The sequence below is a fragment of the Corythoichthys intestinalis genome, chromosome 17, assembly GCF_030265065.1.
Source record: "Corythoichthys intestinalis isolate RoL2023-P3 chromosome 17, ASM3026506v1, whole genome shotgun sequence".
NCBI lineage: Eukaryota > Metazoa > Chordata > Actinopteri > Syngnathiformes > Syngnathidae > Corythoichthys > Corythoichthys intestinalis.
This window is the reverse complement of record NC_080411.1, coordinates 20,285,633-20,303,932: the sequence shown is the minus strand read 5'-3', so window position 1 is coordinate 20,303,932 and position 18,300 is coordinate 20,285,633. Positions and strand designations below refer to the sequence as shown.

At 36.0% G+C, this 18,300-nt stretch overlaps 1 protein-coding gene across 5 annotated transcripts in view; it reads left to right on the top strand.

The window, feature by feature from the left end:
* Positions 1-18,300, top strand: part of rxraa (retinoid X receptor, alpha a) — a 178,804-nt gene that overhangs the window by 146,942 nt on the left and 13,562 nt on the right. For 4 of the 5 annotated variants that reach the window (XM_057818139.1, XM_057818142.1, XM_057818140.1 and 1 more), the window contains exons 7-10: positions 2,050-2,179; positions 4,969-5,101; positions 10,683-10,774; positions 16,070-16,175. In XM_057818139.1, the coding sequence (XP_057674122.1) occupies positions 2,050-2,179; positions 4,969-5,101; positions 10,683-10,774; positions 16,070-16,175 (461 nt within the window). Of the gene's footprint in view, positions 1-2,049; positions 2,180-4,968; positions 5,102-10,682; positions 10,775-13,349; positions 16,218-18,300 lie in introns of those variants that run through there. The other variant, XM_057818143.1, reaches the window with a different exon arrangement.

Here is an 18,300-nt window from a genome sequence, read left to right as displayed (position 1 = left end):
GGGCCAAAAAAGGAAAGGTCAAAGATAAGCAGCCAACTTAGCACAATGTCACTTACAGCTACAAATCAAGTCAGAAACCTTGGCGTAATTATTGACTCAGACCTAAAATTTGATAGCCATTTAAAGTCCGTCACTAAATCCGCTTATTACCACCTAAAAAATATAACCAGAATTAAGGGGCTTCTGACTCAACAAGACATGGAAAAACTTATGCATGCTTTCATTTTCAGCAGATTGGACTATTGCAACGGTATATTTACAGGTCTTGATAAAAAATCAGTCAGGAAGTTGCAGCTGGTACAGAATGCTGCAGCCAGAGTCCTCACAAATACAAGGAAGCGGGACCACATTACACCAGTTTTGAAATCGCTACACTGGCTTCCAGTAAGTCAAAGGATAGACTATAAAATACTACTGCTCGTCTACAAAACACTTAATGGCCTTGGACCAAAATACATGCTTGACTTGTTAGAGTCCTATGAGACATCTAGAGCCCTAAGGTCGTCTGGAACCGGTCTTCTGCATGTTCCAAGAACAAGAACCAAGCAGTGTGAGGCAGCATTTAGTTATTATGCTCCTCACCTCTGGAACAAGTTACCCGAACGTCTGAAGTATGCTCAAACTGTTAGCTCTTTTAAATCAGGGCTAAAAACGCTTCTGTTTAGCACTGCATATCTATAACTGTCTATATATTTCAATCTACCTGCTTTCTATTCCTCTTGTTTTTATCTCCATTGCTGATTTCAATTATTATTAGTAGTAGTAGTTTTTGTTTTATTATTTTATTTATTTATTTTTATTCTGTGATTAAATGCGATCTTTTGTCTTCGTTTCTACGTTGTGTTGATTTAAATGTGATTTTTATGATCTTCATGTGATGTAAAGCACTTTGAATTGCCTTGTGTTGAATTGTGCTATATAAATAAATTTGCCTTGCCTTGCCTTGCCTTGCCTTATATTTGTTCATTTATGTTAGGCTACTTATTCATTTCCTTATGATTTAAAAAAGTCAATGTTTGCGCAATCTTCAAAATATATTCCATTTCACTCCACATAGTATAAGTCTTTTGTACTTATTTTTCTGAATGTATGTTACTTATATCTTTTTTATTTAAAAAAAAAAAAAAAAAAAAAGTAAATGTTTACATTAACTTCAATTTTAATATGCATCCTGTGTTCTTAAGTAGTTAAAATTTAGATATGGCATTTAGTATTTGAGGAAATGAGAGAAAATAAAAATTAGGAGATGGAGATTGGGTTTATTGCTGTTTTTGATAACTTTTATTTTGCAAATCATTGAAAAAAAAAAAACAATTTAATGAAAAGCAGTTTTTGTATGTGTTATAGAAATAACTGTGCTAAAACAGTTTTCTTTGCATTCAGTTGTTTAAGAGGTTTTAACACCCCCCCCCAAAAAAAAAGAAGGGAAAAAAATTAATGAATAAATAAAATTTCTGGCTCCGTGGCGACCTTCATGTCAGAGAGTTCCGGCGAGAAATTCTAGCCACTTTCACCCCTGGGTAAAGGAAGATGTTTTTCTTCCAAGCATGCAGTATAGCCCAGGTTGCGTGGAAGTGGGAGTGAGACATGCTTAATATGTGCCGAGAAACAGATGCTTCTGACTGGGCATGCGTCAGCAAAGCGTATCCATTCGTGTTTTTCTGGGAGCAAAGCATGCCAAAAATGCTTTCCCCCACTTACATGCTCACAAATCCTTGTTGGCTTGGTAAATGTTTTGTAGGTATAGGAAAAAAGCTAGATGAAGTAGTGTCCAATTTCTACGTTGTAACAGACCATTTTGAAGCCTAATTACTTTTTTTTTTTACTCATTCCATTTTTTTTTTATTTAATTCATGTTTTGCAGGTTTGTAACATCACTTTTTCCTTTGACCTGTCAAATTGTTATGTTGTTAATTGTTGATGTTTGATTAAATTCCATTGGATTATTTCAAAACAGTATTATTTCAAAAACAGCTGACAATTAAACCCATATATCCTATGTATGAATGTACCTAACATATTTACCTTTTTTTCTTACGTTCCTTGAAGCCCAACGACCCAGTGACAAATATCTGTCAGGCTGCAGACAAACAGCTATTTACGTTGGTTGAGTGGGCCAAGAGGATTCCCCACTTCTCCGAGTTGCCACTGGACGACCAAGTCATCCTTCTTCGAGCAGGTCTGTTAAAATTACTAAAATTCTCTGCCTGATCCAACCAACTAATCCACAATGGAAATAATTATTATAATTAGATTTAAAAATTAGGACAGAATATAATTTATGCTAATCATTAATGGATAATGGATGAAAGTCATTGGGTGCATCTTACTCACCAAAGAAGGTTCAAGACGAATCTTTAGTTTGGAATGCATTTTGTCCACAAAGCACTTTCCCAAGAAGTTGTATGGAATACAGTTGATTTGTAAGCCCTATTGTAAGTGTGTTTCAATTGCAGAAACCACTATCTAATTAATTTGCCCCACAAGAAACCCCTGTTTTAGGGGAAATGTTTTTTTTTTTTCAGATCTTCAGTCGTAATTACATCCGATTTCAAAGGCTTACTTTGGTAGGGAATACTTAAATCTCCCACAGACCACAACCCTCAACCCCCAATGTTCAACATCAATTCCCTCATGAACTCCCTAATGTTCTTTTGGATACATGGCAAAATTCTACAGATACGCAATCAGTGTTGTTGTTTTAAATATTTCGTCGACAATTTTTTTCATATCAATGACATGACGATGATGAGCTAAAAATGTGGCTCGGGAGACTAGAACATAATGAGATGAATGCCAGTTTACGTCTGACAAGATGACAACGAGACGAAAATGCGACATCGTTTCTGTTATATGTTCACAATGCGTGACATTTTCATATTGTACTGTATATACGTCATATTTGTTTTCCTATCTTGGCAAGAGAGAATATGCAATGTTGCTTTAGCCTTTAAAGGTCTGTGATGAGTGATCATAACACACTAAATGTAACTCGTTGCATTAGCATAGCATTTGTGTTAGCATTAGCATCAACTTTAGCGTGGCGAGCATCCTCTAAAACGCTCAGACTTTTTTTTTTTACATACAGTTCGTGGCTTCTAGGTGAGTTTAATTGAATATAATGTACTGCTTTTCCTGCTGAGTGTGTATTATCATCACAAAGTAGGTGTTGCCCTTGTAGACGCTACAATATTTTCTCAATTATCTATGTTCATTCGAATTTGCTGGAAACATTTATTTTTGGACTAAAACTTTTGAATTTAACAGATGAAAAGATTTTGAGTAACTGTCGACTAAAACTAGACGGAATTTGTATGAAATTTCGTCGACTAAAACTAGACGAAGACGAAAACATTGTGAAATGACTAGGGGTGCTTTCACATTAGACCAAGGGGACCTAGGTCTGGTTGGAGAGCTAGCTATCTCGCAACAACCCTTGCAAATGACTTCTTGAAAAGGTTCAGCCTTCACACTGCGCCAACCGAACTTTCCAAGTAGCATCACATTGACGAAAGGTGCACTCTTTGATTGGACAAATAGAAGAGGAAATACTGTACCTCCCTCCTGAAAGGGGAGGGGTGCTGTGACGCTGCACGTAATCTATCTTAAATTAAGTCACCGCTCAGCCAGCGGCGAGTCGCTCCCTCCCGACTCTATGCCAAGCGAAATAGAGGATATAAAATATGCGTAGGAGAAAATTAAACCACAAAAGCCATCCGCGTGGTACCCTAAGTCTCACAGGCACGTAATAGCTCTCACTTTCATGACTTTTTGGACTATCAAAATTGTCGCCACTTCCAGGAGAATGAGACTCACAAAATGGCCGCTTCAAGAAACTCCGCCTGTCTCGGCCACTCTCACACGGTCCGTTCAGGAACAACATGCGAAACAAAACCGTCACATAAGAACCCAATTCTGTGTAGCAGACCATTCCAACAATAATTTACAGAAAAATATGGCATATTTTATAGATCGTTGAATTGATGAATTGCGATTAATTACGATTAATTAATTTTTAAGCTGTGATTAACTCGATTCAAATTTTTAATCGTTTGACAGCCTTAATTCTAAGCTAGTAGAAACAGTCCTCTATGTTCTTACACTGATCACAGAGACATGTTGCTTTCAGTGTCCTGTGACTAAAGCAAGAGGCAAACAGAATTCATTGTGTCTTTCTGATATTTGTAGAGACACTCAACAGTGTGAGTTGTCTGTCACCTCTTTTCCATTCAGCAACATCACACGAAGTAGGGTCTTTCAGGGCCTCTCAACACATAGCCCCTGCTGGCTGCCTGTCGCTCCCAATTACACCATTATGTTCTTAATCCACCTTGAGGAAAAGAAATGCTATTACACACCGCTGGAATAAAAACGCGTCCTCCCATCCGTCTTTATGTTGTGCACAGAGAAGTGATGGAGAGACTTCAGCCAAGCAGAGAGATAGAGACATTATTCCAGAGAGCTCATCTCCTCTCAGCTCTCAGGTTTTCTATAAATAACCGCTTTAGTTCTGCTGTATCACAGATAAAAGAAACCCTGCTCGTCTCGTACCAAACTCAACTCTGGGGAGAAGAGGCGAGTGTTGCCAGGCAGAACTGTTAAAGGAGCCCTGTCACTCAAAGATCAGCCTCTTGTGTCTTTAGTGCTCTCGGTGTCAAGCCCCTGCTTTGGCACATCAAGCCTGTTGTCTTTATCGTGTTGGCAGCCACAGTTCATCTCTTTAACACGCCTGTCTCTTCAGAAAGTATGAATCCAATGTCTTAGTAATAACCCGATGCCGATGCTTGAGAACCTTGAGCGGTTTTACCACACAGCTTAATTGAATCATTGTAGTCCACCCCCCTACACCCACCCTTTGTTGTCAGTTTCGTTTAGCCTGAAAGAACTGTGAACTTTTGTACTGAGATTTGTTTGTTTTCTCCCCTTAATTCACACTTTACCTCAATCCCTCCACCATCTTTGCTGCAGGTTGGAATGAACTCCTCATTGCGTCATTTTCGCATCGTTCGATAGCTGTGAAAGACGGAATTCTGTTGGCAACGGGGCTGCACGTCCACCGCAACAGTGCCCATAGTGCTGGAGTGGGAGCCATTTTTGACAGGTATGTATGGGGTTTGTTTGTATAAATTATAGCATACAGGAAAGGAAAATGTCACAGACAGGCAACATGGTATGAGTTATATTACAATCAAGCAGTTTCTAGTAAACAGGTATTCAATGTTTTTGAGCTATTACAAAACAGTGCCATGATAAAGTATTTACCACTTCCTAAGTTATCATTATTATTTTTTATTTTTTTTCCAGATTTCCTATTTTAACAGCTGACAAATGTAAATATCAGGGAACATCACCATTTTAAAAACTGAATTTTCTGGTCACTTGGTTGTTTTTAGGCATGCAACAATTAATCGATTAATCGATTAGCAAATTAATCAACAACTATTTTGATAACCGATTAATCGTTTAGGACTTTCTTCACCTTAAACTTCTCTAAATTCTTGAAAATTACAACATATACAGTTTGAATATTATCAGATTTCTTCATTATATTTTTGTTAAGTCAAAGTAGGACATGAATAAAAATCTGCTTTTACTTTGGAAAACAACAATTCACATTTTTTGCCAATTTTCAGACATCTTACTGTCTAAACTAGCTTCTTAATAAAGCTGCAACGGTAACACTTTATAATAACTATCTGTTTTACTAGTTAACAGATCATTAGTAAACTGTTGATAAATGATTTATTGTTGATTTGTGAAGTATTTGTTAACAGTTTGTTAAGCATTTACAGGGTGTTCTTAACCTGAAACACAGTTTGTGTAGAAATGTTTCAAGTTTTTGTGTGTAACGTTTGGCATTTCTATCTTTTCAGGTTAAGAAATGCCGTTCACTTCAAAAGAAAAGGCATTTTGATAAGGCATTTTGCAGGCACAATGATGAAAATCTGCCATAAAACCAACAAATATCTGTACTTATACTGTATATTTAACCAATAAAACTTATGACCTTCAACATAAAGTGTATATAGTTTTATTAAGATCCATCAACTAGCATGGGCATTTAGAATGGGGTCAACCATATTGGAACACCCTGTAAATGCTTAACAAACTCTTAACAACTACTTCACAAATCAACAATAAATCATTTATCAACAGTTTACTAATGATCTATTAACTAGCAAAACGGATAGTTATTATAAAGTGTTACCGCTGCAACAACTAATCGATTAAATCAATAAATAAATTAGTTGGACAAATTGGATAATCGATACAGTTGAAAGAAATAGTTATCCATTTTGTCTTCATTGCTACTTACAACATGCTGAAAACAATTTCAAAGTAACTTGTCAAGGCAATTGAAAGAAGTGACATTTATCTGATTACCGTAATTTTCGGACTATAAGGCGCACCTGACTATAAACCGCCACCCACCAAATTTGACACGAAAACGGCATTGTTCATAGATAAGCCGCACTGGAATATAAGCCGCAGCTGTTCTCACTGTATTATGGGATATTTACACAGGCATGAAAATCACTCACCTTTCGGCGAAATTCTCCATTTTGAAGTCAAAAGGTGTGACCTACATGAATTGTGTAGATCCGAGGAGAAAAATTTTAAGGGGGTGGGGGGGGGGGTCGTAATTCCATCTTACTATCTAACGACATCTTTTATTGAAGTTGCTAAGCCTGTGGCGATATGCAATGAGTCCATTTGCCGCAAGGTAAAAAATGAGGGCGATTATTTTCACTGCTGCCTTTTATCACCGCGTGCGTGTAGAGAACATATGAGACTCCAGTTCATTTTACAGATGTTTATAGGTAATCAACACGCCGTAGAATTACAGTTCAAACATACAAAATATGGAAACACGTATATTAAACACTGTAAACGTTAGCATTGCTATATTGAGACTAATGGGGAAAAAAAGACAACCTACTTTAGCCTGCTATAAAACATTGGCAGTCTTGTCCAAAACGCAAACTTGTGGTTAAAAGGTGGCACTTCAAGCATTAAAAATCGCTGGTTAACAGCATTTGCAAACGAAAAAATGAAAAGGAAAACAAAAATCTGAGTGACACCACAAGCAATGACGATAAGTGCTTTTTTGCGGAGTGTGAAGCTGTTAGTGGTTTAGCGAACCTACTTCCGGTGAACATATCAAAATAAAAGCACACCACGTTCGTATAAATAACGATTTCTGGAGTTAATCCCCCATACTTCAGTATTAATACAATAATATGTAAATACTATAATTCTACAGAATTCAGATTTTACACTAAGAATAGCTTTAAAATGACACCCTTTTTGAAAAATATGATTGGCAATGAATATTATAATTCTTATAATACTATTTTATATAGTAGTCTACTATAATAATAATGCTAGATATGTTTTTTTCAAAATTGTTTTAAATAATGTTGGAAAGGCGAAGTCAGTGTTCTGAATCTGTTTACGTTGCATTTTTTTTGCGCTAGTAAATGCTATCAACATTTGACCTCATTGTTTATGTGTGATTAATTATTGTTATTTACATGTGTATTTGTACTTTAATAAAGAATTTAAATGTTTTTGTGAATTAATAAGCGTCAACAAAAATTTCATTGCTAAATTAGTAAAAAGTCAACTAATCGTAAAAATAGTCGGCTGACAAATCGGGAGAAAATTCGTTTGGGACAGCCCTAAAGGAACATATTTCCTCCGCACCCTTCTCACCTTTTTAACCCCTAACCGATTTTCATGCCTGTTTACACCAAAAAATATTAACCGGTAACACTTTATTTGACAGCGGCATCATAAGACTGTCATAAGACCAAATGAACCACCATGAAATAACTCATTGCTTCAAGACACTATATTTGGCCATCATTGGTCCTTTGGGGAGACAGTCAACCTCTGCTGTCAACACTGTTGTTGTCCAACATGCCTCCTAGCATGCATTGCAGCACTACAGATGTAAATTACAATCAAAATTCATGTTCTGTGCTAATTATTTCTTCAGGTACTGTTCCAGTTGTTTCATTACTAGTTAGTTATGATATTTTAGGAACACATTTTACGGTCCTGACACAAGACTGTCATAAAACAAACATAATTATGACATGACACTGCCATGAGCATTAATGAATGTTTTTGACAGATTCCATTTTGTGTCATTCGGCAAATTATCTCACTTTTGAATGTATGTAAAAGATCCGAGCTGGACATAAATGGAGTTAGTGACATAATTTGCCGGATGACACTTAATGACATCTGTCATAAGCATTCATTACTGCCCATGATAATGTCATGTCGTAATTATGACAGGCTTAAGGCAGCCTTACGACAACGCTGTCAAATAAAGTGTTACCTATTAACCCAAATAAATCAACAAATAAGCCGCACTGGACTATAAGCCACAGGATTCAAAAGGAGGGGAAAAAGTAGCGGCTTATAGTCCAAAAATTACGGCAATCGACTAATCGATAATTAATCGTCCAATTAATCGATTATGAAAATAATCATTAGTTGCAGCCCTAGTTATTTTAATTATTAACAACAAAAAAGTTTTTGTGAAAATGTTATTGTCCCCATTGGTAGTTAAAACTTTATACTTTTTACTTTATAGTTCATTTCCCCTACAACACCTGGCCTGATTGTCTACAGCAGGGGTCCCCAAACTACGGCCCGTGGGCCGGATACGGCCCGCCTCCACATTTGGTCCGGCCCCCTGACAATTTTTTTTTTTTTTTTTTCCTCAATAGTGTTATTTATTTGCCGGCTTTTTTCTCTGAAGAACCCAGAGAGGGTTATTTGGTTATTATCTATTTAATTAATAGTGTCATTATTATATTATATTATATTATATTATATTATATTATATTATAGTATAGTATAGTATAGTATAGTATAGTATAGTATAGTATAGTATAGTATAGTATATTTATATTATGTTATGTTATTTTATGTTACGTTACGTTTAGGGCTGTCAAACGATTAAAATTTTTAATCAAGTTAATTACAGCTTAAAAATTAATTCATCGTAATTAATCGCAATTAATCGCAATTCAAACCATCTATAAAATATGCCATATTTTTTTGTAAATTATATATATATATATTCTGTAAAATAAATTGTTGGAATGGAAAGATAAGACACAAGATGGATATATACATTCAACATACGGTACATAAGGACGGTATTTGTTTATTATAACAATAAATCAACAAGATGGCATTAACATTATTAATATTCTGTTAAAGTGATCCATGGATAGAAAGACTTGTAGTTCTTAAAAGATAAATGTTAGTACAAGTTATAGAAATTTTATATTAAAACCCCTCTTAATGTTTTCGTTTTAATAAAATTTGTAAAATTTTCAATCAAAAAATAAACTAGTAGCCCGCCATTGTTGATGTCAATTACTTACACAGTGCTCATGGGTGCTGAAGCCTTTAAAATCAGTCGCACCCAAGCGCCAGCAGAGGGCGGCAAAACTCCATAAAACACAATTAACAAGTGGGCATTTCACTCTACTGACATTTAAATCTGTCTGAGCGGGACATGAGCGTTAATTGCGTCAAATATTTTAACGTGATTAATTAAAAAAATTAATTACCGCCCGTTAACGCGATAATTTTGACACCCCTAGTTATGTTATGTTATTTTTATTTTTATTTTATTTACTTTTGTTCCGTGGAGAATCCAGAAAGTTATCTGATTATGGCTTTCTGGAAAAACAATACATTTTTACATTTAGGCACTCCTGCAATCGTCACAACTTTTCTGTTACAAACTGACCCCGGCCCCTCATCAGAGAAGGGATAAGTTATGGAAAAGTCCTGGTCAGCAGTCTTTTCAATTAGGCTCTCTCTGCATTAAACTTGGAGGTCCTTCAAATATTTGAACAGAAGACAGCAGAACATATTTCTAAACAGAATATTTGATGCACCTCTTGTTTTTGCAAGTGTGTCTAATAAAGTGGCCCATGATTGTCTGTTGTTTTGCCAGTTGAAACAAGCAATAAATTTGGCAGTAGGTTTAATAGCATTGTTGAAGTCATCCGTCAATGTTTGTGCCAGCTTAGTGGAATCTGCAGCAATAGCCTCAGGACATATTACATCTTTTTAATAATTGTGGCGTGCTTTAAGATAAGAACTGATAATGTTTATTTATCTGAAGCGCTCATGCTCGTTCCGTCTTCCTCAATTAAATGAGACAGATTATCATAAACACCTCAATGTATTTTTGTTCTGTGTACCAAAATGAATGACAATGATCTTGGACATAATTGAATCCACTCAAAAAGAGACTGGGGGTGGTGGCGATACAAAATGAAGAGGGTGTGACGTCGAGGAGTGGTGAACAAGCGATTGAATATACTGACACTCCTTTTAATGATGTCACAAACAAGCTCACACAAATATCATGGGGTTGCTAGGTTCCGATTACATGGTCACAGTCAGTGACTTTCCAATTGTGCAATTGTGAAAACCTTTTCTCAATCAAATTACTTTTTTAAAGATCAGAGAAATCTTTGACAATTAGCCTGCATTTATCCCTACATTAATTGGAGTGTGATTATAGAAAATTATAGGAATTAAAAAAAAAAAAAATCTAGATGGTGCCTACAATACATACATCTCATTTCCATTTCTGTGTGTTTGTTTGTGTTTTTTTTTTTTTTTGTTTTTTTGTACAGAGTGCTTACAGAGCTGGTGTCTAAGATGCGGGACATGCAGATGGATAAGACAGAACTGGGGTGCCTTCGAGCAATAGTCCTTTTCAACCCAGGTAATTTTGAGTGAGCTTTTCAGTGGTTCTTTTTACAAGCTGCTCATATAACTCATTTTCACTGACGCCTCAAAAACAATGTTGTCTTTTGATCCTCGTTTTGATATAATCTAGCACCAACAACGCTCAAATAGAGAATTAGAAGTCTAAATAGCAGAGGCATGTCTGAAACCTGTTGGGAACTGGAATGTAGCTTGGGGTTTTGAACAGCTGCCAAAAACCTGAGAACCGTTTCAAACCAAATGTTTACTCATCTCAGATGAGGGGAAACCTGGTGAAAAAAATGTGTCTGGCTAAGCTGTGACAAGAGTGTCGACAATCGAAGTTTTCACATAAGAAACTTCGATGGGATGGTGCTCATAGAAGAACTTGGGGAGGGGGAACTGAAACGTGTACTGAACGAACAGTTGGAGGACTAGAAAAAATACTTAAATGATCTAAAACCTTTTACCATGTATTATATAATATTTACGTAAATTACATTTGCTTTTAGCTTAGCTTCCTTCTTGACAATGTTGGATTGTGTCATGTTGGCAACATTTATGATTTGTCCAGGTTTTTTGTTTTTAGTTTTAATCCACTTCTTCACTGTTTAACAAGCAAAATTAGACACAATTAAAAGCAACATACAGTACTTATTGTGTATTGTATAACATTTTGTAGTAGTCTATATCTCAGAAAAAATCATTGTGATTATTGGTAATATGTGCTTGTACTGTTGATGGCTACATTGTATTGCACCGAAGTAAACAAGCACAACATAAGTCATGATTGAAAGTACGGAACATTAACTGAGGAAAAGTTTGGGTTTGCTTTTAAAAAGTTTTACACAGACATATATCATGAAAATCTTGGATCGCAGAAACGAGTAAACTGAAAAGTCAAACATGTAATTTAATTCCACACTTGAGAAAGCATATTTTGATTGAGACACATTAAAAACAAATGCTAAAAATGTTCCAGTTTTAAAAAATTAGATATTATATTATGTACCGTAATTTTCGGACTATAAGGCGCACCTGACTATAAGCGGCCACCCACCACATTTGACATGAAAACAACATTGGTTCATAGATAAGCCACACTGGACTATAAGCCGCAGCTGTCCTCACTGTATCATGGGATATTTACAGTAAAAGATATCAACCGGTTACAATTTATTTGACAGCGGCATTATAAGACTGTCATAACACCAAATGAACCACCATGAAGCTTTGAACCAATTGGCTGCAAAGTGTCATCGTTTCAATAAGCTTCATTTGGCCATTATTGCTCCCTTGAGGGAGAGAGTCAGCCTCTGCTGCCACCTGCTATCAACACTGTTGTCATCCAACATGCCTCCAAGCCAGGGGTGAAAGTGGGCCAGAATGGTCAGGAGCGCAGTTCCAGTATAAGATTCAGGGCCAGAATGCTGTTCCGCTATAAGATTCAGGGCCGGAATGCTGTTGGAGTATAAGACTCAGGGCTGGAATGCTGTTCCGGTTCTTTGATTCCGAAAATATGACGGCAACTGTCAAAACGCTATGTTAAAAAATAAAAATAAAAAATGCTAAGCTGCCACACTAGCATTTCATCTCCAAGAAGAAAACAATCTACCAATATCAGATTTACAAACACAAGTGTTAACAACAAGAATAATAAAGTGCTTGTGTAGCGTCATCAGTTTTTACCAATATTTATTATTTATTTTATTCCACGGACGGCATGGAGGTTTCCCCAGCTGCTGCAGTTATTTATCTGAGTCTGACGATGATGAGTCACGTCAATGTGCGAATGCACGCAGCAAAGCAAAACGCCTGGACTCATTTATCCGTTCAATTTGCTGACATACTGACATGTGATCAGCAGAGATGGTTAGCTCTGATTGGTTCAAATGTGCATGTTTTCCGGAACAGCAAAAAAAAAAAAAAAAAAAAAAAAAAAAAAGGTTGTTGAATTGATGCGACAAAAAAGGGGCAATGCAACATAAAATGGATCAAATCTTTAAGAGCAATAAAAGAGTTGAGGAGGCTTATTTATCATATTTAGTTTTATTTGCTCTGATGGGGAGGTTCAAAACATCTTAGCTGTCAATGTTTACTTTGGACTTATATTTGTTCATTTATGTTAGACTACTTATTCATTTCCTTATGATTTCAAAAAGTCAATGTTTGCGCGATCTACAAAATATATTCCATTACACTCTGCATAATATAAGTCATTTGTACTTATTTTTCTGAACGCATGTTACTTATATCTTTTTTATATATTACAAAAAAAAAAAAAAAAAGTAAATGTTCACATTAACTTAAATTTTAATATACATCCTATGTTCTTAAGTAGTTAAAATTTAGATTTGGCATTAAGTATGTGAGGAAATGAGGGAAAATAAAAATTAGGGTAACACTTTATAATAACTATCCGTTTTACTAGTTAATAGATCATTAGTAAAGTGTTGATAAATGATTTATTTTTGATTTGTAAAGTATTTGTTAACAGTTTGTTAAGCATTTACAGGGTGTTCATAACCTGAAACAGTTTGTGTAGAAACGTTTTAAGTTTTTGTGTGTAACGTTTGGCATTTCTATCTTTTCAGGTAAAGAAATGCCGTTCACTTCAAAAGAAAAGGCATTTTGCTGGCAGCGCTCATGTTGCACATTTATGAAAATCTGCCATAGAACCAACAAATATTCGTACTTTTCTGTGTATATTTAATAGGGCTGTCAAAATTATCGCGTTAACGCGCGGTAATTAATTTTTTTAATTAATCAAGTTAAAATATTTGACTTCAATTAACGCACATGTCCCGCTCAGACAGTATTCTGCCTTTTGGTAAGTTTTACAGCAAGGTTTTTGGTGCTGTCTAACAGCGAACTCTTGTGGTCGCTTTGCGACATGGTTTATTGCTTTCATGCCAGTTCATTATGGCTGCACGACGTCTCGGGCTGACGCCTACGTTGTAATGCTGTGCTTATATGATCCTTGGACAAGATTTGTCCGTAAGTATGGTTGTTGTAAAGAATGTACATATTATGTTAGTAAGCGAAATGTTATATTTTTTGTATGAGACGCTTTTTGTTTATGTTTAGTGAACCTGTATAGCGTGCTAAGCTAACGTTGTTGCTAATGCAATGCTTGTGTACTTTTTTTTGTAATTTCACTACGGTCTAAAGAGGACAGTGGTTTGAGGCCATTTTATTAATAAATCAGATGAAAAAGGAAGAAGTCTGATTATTAAGGCGTCGTTCACTAGCTGTCTAGCTTTGGAAAAAGTAGACGCTTCGGAGTGAGGACAGCATAGACAGATTTAAATGACAGTAGAGTGAAATGCCCACTACAGTCCTTATGTACCGTATGTTGAATGTATATATCCATCTTGTGTCTTATCTTTCCATTCCAACAAATTATTTTACAGAATATATATATAATTTACAGGAAAATATGGCATATTTTATAGATGGTTTGAATTGCGATTAATTGCGATTAATTACGATTAATTAATTTTTAAGCTGTAATTAACTCGATTAAAAATTTTAATCGTTCGACAGCCCTAATATTTAACCAATAAAACGTATGACCTTCAACATAAAGTGTATATAGTTTTATTAAGATCCATCAACTAGCATGGGCATTTAGAATGGGGTCAACCATATTGGAGCACCCTATAAATGTTTAACAAACTGTTAACAAATACTTCACAAATCAACAATAAATCATTTATCAACAGTTTGCTAATGATCTATTAACTAGTAAAACGGATAGTTATTATAAAGTGTTACCAAAACTAGGAGATGGAGGTTGGGCTTATAGCTGTTTTTGTTAACTTTTATTTTGCAAATCATTGAAAAAATACAATTTTGAATGAAAATCAGTTTTTGTATGTCTTAATAGAAATAACTGTGCTAAAACAGTTTTATGCATTTCAGTAGTTTAAGAGGTTTGTCCCCCCCATCCCCCCAAAATGAAAAAATAAATAAAAAAATAAAATTTCTGGCTGAGTGGCGACCTTCACGTCGGAGAGTTCCGGCAAGAAATTCTAGCCACTATCACCCCTGCTCCTAGCATGCATTGCAGAGCTACAGATGTAAATTACAATCAAAATTCATGTTCTTTGCTAATTATTTCTTCAGTTACTGTTCCAGTTGTTTCATTAATTGCTAGTTATGATGGTGTTTCGTAACAATTTACTTGACTGTGGTGCCATAAGACTGTCATAATAAAATCATAATTATGACATGGCATTGTCAAAAGCACTGATGAATGCTTATAACAGATGTCATTTAGTATAACCCGGCCAATTATCTCACTTTTGAATAAATGTAAAAGATCCGAGCTGGACATAAATGGAGTTAGTGACATAATTTGCCAGGTGACACTTAAACGACATCTGTCATAAACATTCAGTAATTATAGTGTCATGCCATAAATATGACTTATGTCTTATGACGCCACTGTCAAAAAAGCATTCCCTATTAACCCAAATAAATCAACAAATAAACCGCACTGAACTATAAAATCCGGATTCAAAATGAGGGGCAAAAGTAGTGGATTATAGTCTGAAAATTACCTTACCTCTTGAAATAGGCAAAAAGGGCTGTGATAGCTAAATTTAGGGTTTTAAACAAATGCCATCTGTAGAAAGGTAAAATTGACTAAAACAAAGCCTGTAACAATAACTTCTCTGACCTGAGCCCCATGTTTTGCACCATGTTACAAAAGAACAACATGCTGTCTTGCCAAAGTAGCCCATTAAAGCAAACCACCAACATGACCCAGTGTGGGATTGTCCATCCCTCTGAGGCCAATGTGGATCAGACCACACCAGACACACTGATCCTCTGTGTTGCACTTTTGTTCAGGACTCTGCTGGGCTTACTGGGCCCACTTCACTCCTTTTCTGAGTACTTGTTAATTACAGTTCACCAGATTGTTTTGACAGAAAAAAGAAGGGAGCACTCCATTCTCACTGTGTGTCATCTTGAGTTCAGCCAGTAGGAGTAAATGCTTTTTGTTTATCTCCAACATTAATTGACGACATCATCAAAGAGGAGTTCTAATTGCACAGAATGCAAGGTACACAAGGTCCTCAAAGGGCCAGGATGTCAAAGCTCAACCTGTCTATGAGACGCTCCTGTCCTTTATCTGAGGTTCACAAGCCCACTATGTTGTTGTTACAACTGGATTTAAATTTTAAAAACAATAGTTATTTTTATTTGAAATAATAATATCCATCCATCCAACCACCCGCCATGTAAAACTAAAGTCTATTTAGCGTTGTCTCTGAGTTACAGCTGTCATTTGTTTGTCTCTTTGCAGACTCCAAAGGTTTGTCAAACCCAGGTGAGGTAGAAGCTCTAAGAGAGAAAGTCTATGCGTCTTTAGAGGCCTACTGCAAACACAAGTACCCTGAGCAGCCTGGCAGGTATGACAACCCTTGGAATTTAAGTCACAATGACCTTGCGTGACCTTGATAATGTCCTGCTATAGTACAACTGGAAAAACGAATAATAATACCTGAAGTGTACCTCCTGCATTTCAATAATACAGTTGTACCTCTACTTACGACATTAATAGGTTCTGGAAATGGTCTCGTAACCTGAATATTCTGTAAGTAGACGCGTTTTCCATGTAAATGCCCTAATCCTTTCTAAGCACTACTGAAACGGCACATAAAATTTTATAAATGGGGAATAAAACAGCAGGCAAACACATTTGAATCATTCCGTATACTTAACTCATTCACTCTCAGCCATTCTCACCGGAGCAAGCCCCTTCGTTCCCAGCCGTTTTACTGGATTTTGACTGATTTTGCAAGGCCCACAGAAAATTCTGTTCTATTGCTATATAAACATGGAACCCAACAAAAGAAAGATTAGACTCTCTTCTTTCAGCAGAAAAAAATAGTTAGTTCATATCTTTTTCCATTCGTTAGAAATCAGCATTAGAAAATAGCTCCGTTTGAGCAATTTTCCCATTTCTGATGAATTTTGAACTTTGAACTTTGACTTTAACACAGCTATTTTTTGCTTTAGTGACATCCCAAACATCTGAATAATGTTTTGGTTCTACAAAATAACATAAACATCATGACAAATAGAGCTTTTGATCGCAAAGTAGCAATTTATTTACACATAACTAAACTATTGAACTGTTGAACTATTTGCACACATAACAACGGGGAAGGCTCCCAGCTGCTCCCGGTTGAATGAGGTGACTCCCAGTAATCTGATGAGTCCGGATTAAGATCGGTCTCACTTTTTTCATCATCTTCATCGTTGGTTTCAACCTCAGGAGTAACGCAACGTGAGCTCCGCAGAACGCAAGACGGGCCTGACGCTGTTGTGGCCGTCACCGTCTATCAAGATTGATCTTTTTTTAATCCTTTTTTGACGATGCTTACGTTTTCTTTTCAAAACAGTCTTCTAGTGTCGTTTGCCTTTTTTATCCGATCGTTCTCCAAATTTTTCTCAAATTCTCACGCGTCTTCACAAGATCCCTCCAATTTCTGTTTTCTGACTATTTTTCTTCACTTCCTTTCTTGGCCCGAGATGAGTTCTTACAAAATGCGCTACTGCCCTCCAGTGGCCAGTTTTATTGCTTTAAAATGAGTTTTGAGCATTGTGCATTGCAGTTTAGGTGCAACAGACCCTAGAGATGCCTCTTGTAAAAAATAAAAAATAAATTTTAAAAAAAATGTAAAAGACGTATAAATACGTTTTTGGGACACTGAAACAATTAAAAATAGAACGCATTTATATGTTTTTGGGAGGAAATGAGTTAACCTAATGGTTAATACCTGTTATGAAGTAGATAATAAAACATAATGCAAAGATAAAAATCTATATCTTACCTTTCGAGCAAGGCAATGTCCTCTTTCACGAGATCATTTGTGCCTATCTCACTCTTCGTGCCACAAAAGCGCGAGGAAACCTATTCTTCAATGTGCAACTAATGTAATGAACCGTCTGTGGGCTTAAAAGAAACTCTTCGAGAGACAAAAATGTGCCACTTATGCTCTTTTGGCTCAGACGTCGTCCCGCAATAACAACAACGTCGCGCCTATGCACATCATCATACTGCGACACCCAAATTGAAACGTCATCAACAATAGGCCAACAGGCGAGCAGAATCCTATTCCTGGAAAATGATGGGAAAGATTATGACCAATAGGGCCGCAGAATCTTATAACGTGACATTTAAAAGCAAAAAGTAGGAAGTACTGTACATACGTTTCTTTAATCGTATTGTACAGTGATCCCTCGCTACTTCGTGCTTCAAACTTTGCGCCCTCAGGATTTTTTTTTCAATTAAAAACAATAATAATAAATACAGAGGAGATGTCACGATCCAATCACGTAGTCTCACTTTCCTTCCCGCTGCTTTTCTTTGTCGGTCAGTGCACTGGAGTTGCTTATTAAAGGTAACGATGATTGACAGACGTTAAGGTTTTTACCCTCTAGTGGAGAAAATAGTTTGTTGTTTGAATAGTGAATAGTTCCTTCATAGTTACTAGTATGAAATTAAAAAGGATCATGTCTTTGGTTTTC